Below are 7,295 nucleotides of genomic sequence, written 5' to 3' on the forward strand. Positions count from 1 at the left end.
CCTTTCCTTTCCTTTCCTTTCCTTTCCTTTCCTTTCCTTTCCTTTCCTTTCCTTTCCTTTCCTTTCCTTTCCTTTCCTTTCCTTTCCTTTCCTTTCCTTTCCTTTCCTTTCCTTTCCTTTCCTTTCCTTTCCTTTCCTTTCCTTTCCTTTCCTTTCCTTTCCTTTCCTTTCCTTTCCTTTCCTTTCCTTTCCTTTCCTTTCCTTTCCTTTCCTTCTTCCTTTCCTTTCCTTTCCTTTCCTTTCCTTTCCTTTCCTTTCCTTTCCTATCTTTAGTTTATGAAGCAATGATTAAGAAATACTGCTTTCAGTTACCCAGTGGTTACAAGACTTGAGGCTGGAGTTACCCCTACATACAGTATGATGACTAAGCCATCTATGACTGTAATTAGGTATTTCCTTGTCCTTGCAAGTGACTGAAGGTTTCATGGCCTTATTTGCTTTTGTAACAAGTGGTTTTCAAGCTAGAGGAAACTCTTCAAATTACTGTTACAATGCAGGTTACAAGTCTTTACACTAGTTAGTGTTCCATAATGTGAAACCTGTACTAATAGTAGATAAGCCTGGATCTTTAATTTCAATTGTTAAAAGCAAATGCCTTTTTCAGGTAGTCTCACAGGTCTAAATCTGGTTCATAACTGCTCACACCTACATTTTTGTTTGTCAATTTTAAATTTTGGGTTCATGCTTTTTTTGATTGTGACTGTAAATGCTTGAGACCAAAGTTCAATCATGATTGAAATAGGTGGACCTACCAGTGCTCTACAATTCCAAATGATCAAGCTTTAAAAGGCTGAAGCTTAAATACTCATAAACTACTGTTCCCTCTCCCCACTGTAGCTTTTCACTGTTAAGCACATATACAGACATGAGGGAATTCCCTGCCAGAAATGTGAAACCTAGGGGGGTACCGCTTTATAAATTTTCTTCTCTCAGTCTTTACAGATAAAAAATAACCCCCCTAAATAGATGTGACTAAATTATACAAAAAGACTTTAGAAAACATGTTGTAATTAAAAAAAAAAAAAGCTGCAAGTTGAATAAAAATGTTTGGAAAAAACAATATAAATCTATTTATATATTAATATGACATTTATTTATTTATTTATAAAACTGTATTTTTTGCCCTCATTCATACACAGTCTTGTGCTGAACTTCTGTTTTACTTATCCATCCAGCTTATGGGACTTCATCACTGTAAGGATCTTAGACCATAATGCTACAATATAGCAGGAGAATTTAAGAATAAAGAGAAACATAATCCCACCTGGTCTATTTTATAGGTAAAAATGTCACAAACCTTTTGATCAACACAACAGATATAATTTAGTGTATTATTTTCCCCAGCTATACTAGAAGCAATAATGTATAGCAGCTATGATGTTAAAAGGAGTTTAACACACACATACATAAAAAGATGTAACTAGATTAGATTTTATATTGATTATAATGCCTTAAATTTCCACGCGATATGGCAATATTATGAAAAACACCAATGAAACTAAGCAAACAAAGAAAAGCACACATTACATTTCTCCCAAATCGTACATCCAGGAGCAGCTTTACAGGTCTGGTTGCAACAGAGAAACTTCCCATTGATGAAGAATCCTTTGTGGTACTTGTTTAGTAGATCAGAATTGTCTTTAATTTCTGCAAACACGAAGAGACCAAAAGGAATGTGACAGGCGACGAAATGGGAATGTACTTTATGATCAGATCCTTTAGGCTGCTGCCCTAAACCATGGCTTTTAGGCACACATCCTGGTCATGTTTTTATCTCTGTACCGTGTTCCACTCTGCAAACTCAAGCCTGAAATCCACACTCCCCAGCTACCTGTTTCTTTGAGAAAGAAACATGGGTGCCAAGGAGGAGGTACAGTACAATCCAATCAAACACCCAGAACCAAAATAGGATCCAATAGGTATGATTTAAAAACCACAGATCTTACAAAAATTTCACTATCAATCAAATAACTAATTAAAAGAAAACATTTTATATATCGAAATATGCTGAGTGTTTCCCTAGGAAAATTATATTCACTGATCATAGAATCATAGAATGGTCTGGGTTGGAAGGGACCCCAAGGATCATAGAGCTCCAACCCCCCTGATGCTCAGTATCAGAATAGATACTCAGTACACCACATGGCAAGCCCAACAGTTCTCTGTTAAAATACATTTCATATTCAAATGCACCAAAAGGGAACACCAACAGAGAAAGACTCGTTTTATATTCAAAACATTGCTTTATTCTAGAAAAACAGCCCTAGTAGTATCACTGTGCTAGTGATACATGAGTCCTGTAAGTCATGTTAGCATTTTCACTTTCAAAAGGTGTCTAAAAGAAATGTGGAACCATAGAGTGAGACTTCAAAACCTGCCTGTGCCAGGACGGGCTTTCAGTCATGCTGCGGTGACCCACTGTAAACCCAGGAGTCTTGAACATGCAAGGGAGAGCAGCAGGAGGACCAGGGCACCCCTTGGCCACAAGTGCTTTTTCTGCACTTTTTGTAAGTCTTCTGGCTGGTAGAATATTTGTGCTATGATCTTTCTCATGAGCACTAAAAAATGTATGGCTTATGCAACTTCATTCTTCTCAAATTTTGTTTTAAAAGATCTTACTGAAAGTCTTGGTTTCTGGAAGGCTCAGTGTGGCTAGTTTTGTGGCCAAATGCTTCCCATTCTGCCTCTGGTCCATGTTCTCCATAGCACTGGAAAATTAATTGGCCTATTCACATTTCTCTGTAAGCAAAGGGGGTCACAAACAGAGGTGCAGACCAGATATGGGCTTACAAGTAGAATACAGGAGGATATTTGTTCACAGATTGCCTATTTCTGTTCCAACAATGGCCAGCATGCATGAGGGATGCCCTGTTCAGTGTGAGGTTTTTGCCTTTGCTGGAGTCATGCAGGTACACAGCTTTCTGCCTATAACTTAGGCTTTGCATGTTTCTCATTTTTGAAGGAGAATACAGAGGCAAAAGCAGAATCACTATTTGTTATCAAAATGACATTGGGGACATGGACCAGGCAGGGTTACACTGTGGTTGATGACCTTAAGGGTCTCTTCCAACCTAAATGATTCTTTGATTCTATGATTCTAAGTGTTACACTGAGCACATCAGGTATGGTTGTCTATTGACTTGCATTGGTAAAGGTTGAACATATGATGAAGATTTTAAAATGCCAATAAAATCCTAAAAAATAAGCTTTACTTTGGCTTATTTCTCACTGAAACCTTCAGCCTCTAATATTTCTGTTGAAAATACTGTGCATTTCAACCAGCTGGTGCTGAAGTGTGAATGAGATTAAAAACAAGTGGCAATGAATGGCACGAAATGGCGATGTGGGAGCATCTTCCTCTATCTCCTCCTATTATTTGACTATTCTGGTACACAAAGGAATAGCGTTACCTTTATGCAAAGCTGAAAGCCACCGCTCCCTGCTCTCTTCATTCGCTGCATAGACATAGAGGAGGCCGCCCTTGTACACAACCTGGAAGAGGTTGGGAAAGCCAGTGTGGTGAGAACCTATTGCCTGAAAGCACCTTATTGTGCAGGAGGGGAAAGGGAAGGGCTTGGGAAGCAAAAAAAAAAAAAAAAAAGCTTTGTGGATCCACCTTGACCTCCCACAATTTAGTAACATTTCTCTGAGGTGGCTCATTGCCATTTCATATAAATACTTCATATTTCATATTTTAACTATAAGCTGTAGGCATTTATGAATATAAATGTACTTCTTTAACCAAGGTTGTTTGTGACCTAAAGCACAGTTGCAGAAACAAAGGAAAGCATTGAATAATTTTGGATATTCCATCTTCTATGTACAAAAGACCATATAAACCACAAGTAAACTCTTTCTTTCTGCTTCAGTTTTTCCACATTCATCTTCCAGCTTTTGGCTTGTGCTGCAGTAGGCCAGGCTGAATGCTCACTGAGGCCAGGAACCCATCTCTGACAATGTCCAGTAACAAATACTGGGGCAGAGTAGCTGTACAGTGATCAGGGAATCCTCAGCCAAAGATGACACATTTAGACTTAATACCCTTTGAGAGATATTTTTTTCTTCTGTGAGTTTGTTCAGTTCTCTTTCAAGCAAATAACTAGCATCTACAGCACCCTGCAGTAAGTATTCCTACAGCTTGGCTACACAATATGAACAGTCAGCTCCTTTTGCTCATTTTCAGCCTACCTTCTGCTGGCTTAATTTGATGCCTACCTAATAATTGCTAACATCTGCTTTGTCTTTTGGATCGTGTTTAGTAGTAGGCTGACTGTGTGTGTGTCAAATCTGGGCTTCATTTCCCTCGCGTGCGATGCTGTTCAGTCATCTGCTCTGAATTTCAAATACCACTTTATTGCTTTTGTTTGTTAGACTGAAGAGCCCTCATAATTAAATGTGTACTCCCACTGGTAAGTATACATGACTGACCAATTTGCTTACTCTCTCTTTATTTAGTTAAATGGTAGAACCCTGTGAGCCTTTCTCTTTAATGTGCTATCCACCCAATCTATTAGTCATTCTCAAGTCTCTCCTTTGACCTCTCTTCAGTTTAAAACATCTTTCTTCAATTATAGTCACCAGAGCTAGACACAATATTCTCCCGGTGATCACAGTAGTGTCAAAACAAGATTGAGTGCTTTTCCTCAACATGTGCCTGCTTCCATGACCAAGGATGTTATTACCTCACTTGGCCACACAGCATCATGCAGGGAATTTATATTCAGCTATCATGATCCTAAGGTCCACCTCAGAGGAACAGTTTCCCAGAACAGAGTCCCCCATCCTGTAGCTATAGCATACACTGTGTGCCCTGTTTAACTGAACCCCTCACTCCTGACACAAATACACTATTTTAATATTCATGTCATTCAGTACAACAAAACTGGGGAAGGAAGGATGGAAAAGAAGACAAGAATGACACCTAGGATGAACCAGGCAGTGAAATATTTGGTGTCTCTCTTGAGGCTGCCCTTCGGGCATGGCAATTTTTGCAGGGTCATTAATTAATGCCCTATTCAGCAACCTTGTTATTCCCTCCCTGTGCACTGTTTGGCAGTGGCAGTCCAGGAGGGGATCTATGGCCACTCCTCACATCTGCATGTCCCACTGCCCATAGAATTGAGATTGATGAAAGCTCTAGGAAGAGCCTGAGCCTGGCAACTGAACCAGATGAAAGCTGCAAAATTGAAGTTAAGGTTTTCTCATTACTTTTAAGTCTTGAACATATGCAGCACTTTGTGGAGCTGCACCTTCTAATACAAAGTGTAGCCTTGGATTTCCTGACTCTGGCACATTTGAATGGTAATTGGGCCAAGAGTTGTTAAATCCTGCACTTGGTATTGAGGGGAAAATAAAGTGGAAAGAGGTAGTAAGAATTAAAATAAGAAATTTTAATTGCTAAATTCTGCCTTAAAAGAAGTGATAGTCACATAGGATAGTGATCTATCTATTCCAGATCATATTAAAGCAAATATCTGATAGATCTCCGAATATAAAAGACACTGGATTTCATCTATCACAGTCAATGAGAAATATTTCAGCAAAACCACAACTTCAGTAATAGGAACCATTTTTGTCTTTGCAGGAAATATCAGTAGCACTCAGGAACATCGGGTATCACCACAGGAACACTAAGTGTGACCTTAGGATGTAGCAGGCTGCCCAGGGAAGTGGTTGACTCACCACGCCTGGAAGTATTTCAAAGATGCATAGCTCTGGTGCTGAGGGACATGGTTTAGTGGTGGGCTTGGCAGTGCTAGGTCAAGGGTTGGACTTCATGATCTTAAAGGTCTAATTGATTCTATGATTTTATGATGACTGGTGTGTTTCACATGAAATGAAAACGAAACAGATTTCACAACTAACCTGAAAAGGGTATTGTCTTGCAGGAGGTGTTGATTCCTCAAGATTCACGGTCTCGACACATCGGATTTTCTCAATCTCAATTGATCCCTTTTTGCTTCCTTTTTTCTAAGAGAGAAAAAGCAGGCCAGGCTGTAAGCAAATCTTAGCACAATAGAAAGGATTCTAGCTTGACAGTTGGGTACAATTTTGTGTTTCAAGCTGTAAGGTTTGTTAATTTTAAAAGAAATATAGTAAAATAAAACCCCATCCTTGGTGTCCTACCTACAACTAACTTATTGATCAAACTCCTTTTCAAGTGAGTTACAAGAATTACAGGACATGGCCCTACATCTCAGGAAGCATCTGCTGCAGCTGCACAATTACAGGCCGGAAGGGGGACTGGGGGGAAAAGAAGGAGGAATTCATAGGAAAACACCATAAGTGCAAACCAGGAACTTAGCTGTGGCATTTGTTAAGGTAGTGGAACTTACTCTCACAGAGCTTCCCTGCAGTTTTGAAACGGGATGCAACTTGGAGCAGTCCAAGTGTATGAAAAGGAGGAAAAAAACTTTAATATAAGTTGCCTGGGACATATATTTGCACTCCTGATAGGATATCTTCAGAGTGAAAAGCCACCCTTTTGTGACATAGAGCCACTGCTTAGCAAACAAGGAGAGTTTAACCACCTGCTTTGTGGGGCTGAGGGATGAGGTTCTGACCTAATTATGCCTCATGCGAGCAACTTCTGAAGCCAGTTATTTGCATCAGTTCAGAGGGAAGCCTGAGCAAGGAAAGCAATGTGCAGACATATGCCAATGTTAATTACTTGCTTAAGTTCTCCTTGTAAGGACAGGTACACATGTTCAGCAGCAAGAGTGGTTCTGAATAGGCACTGAAGCCTACGGCTGTGTTTTGCTGAACTGACCCTAGGATTTGACACCCTCTAGTTCTACTCAAAACAAAGTACACCTCTTGTTCTAGTACATAATGCCTAATCAAATTTCATAGAAGAAAACCAGAGGAATAAGGTGACACTGGAAAATGTTAGAATAGATAGCTTAAAAAAATAAATATATTTCTTACCCCTTTGTCAAATTCATAGTAAGAAAGGCTTGCTTTTGTTAGAACAAACAACCTTTTCTTGTAATTAATTGGTGATATTTTTTTCTTTTGTTGTGACTTCTTTAAAAGAAGTTCTTCCAGAATTGTTTTCTTCTCCATTAGATTTCCCTGAAAGAACACCACAGTTACTTTTATTACTGCTATTAATAAACATAACAACACCACCCACGGAAACTGTAATAGTGAATATATGAAGAATCATTGTCCTCTATGTTTTGTAAAATTTTATAGTAATATATGGTTATAAAGCATGTGTTTAACTGCTTAAACCAAAAAGGTTTGGTTTTTTTAAAGCTTATTCACTCAGTAAAAACAATGATAGTAGACAA

At 38.9% G+C, this 7,295-nt stretch overlaps 1 protein-coding gene across 1 annotated transcript in view; it reads right to left on the minus strand.

Annotated features, from left to right (window-relative positions):
• The window catches only part of BMX (BMX non-receptor tyrosine kinase), a gene marked incomplete at both ends in the record, with an annotated part of 26,032 nt that extends 18,967 nt beyond the window's left edge, over nucleotides 1-7,065 (minus strand). Inside the window, 4 exons of the mRNA XM_084274182.1 lie at nucleotides 1,523-1,647; nucleotides 3,411-3,492; nucleotides 5,866-5,970; nucleotides 6,928-7,065. Coding sequence (XP_084130308.1) covers nucleotides 1,523-1,647; nucleotides 3,411-3,492; nucleotides 5,866-5,970; nucleotides 6,928-7,065 — 450 coding nt within the window. The remainder of the gene's footprint in view (nucleotides 1-1,522; nucleotides 1,648-3,410; nucleotides 3,493-5,865; nucleotides 5,971-6,927) is intronic.
• Between the last annotated feature and the right edge of the window lie 230 nt (nucleotides 7,066-7,295).

This window comes from Gallinula chloropus (genome assembly GCF_964237585.1).
Source record: "Gallinula chloropus genome assembly, chromosome: 1".
Lineage (NCBI taxonomy): Eukaryota > Metazoa > Chordata > Aves > Gruiformes > Rallidae > Gallinula > Gallinula chloropus.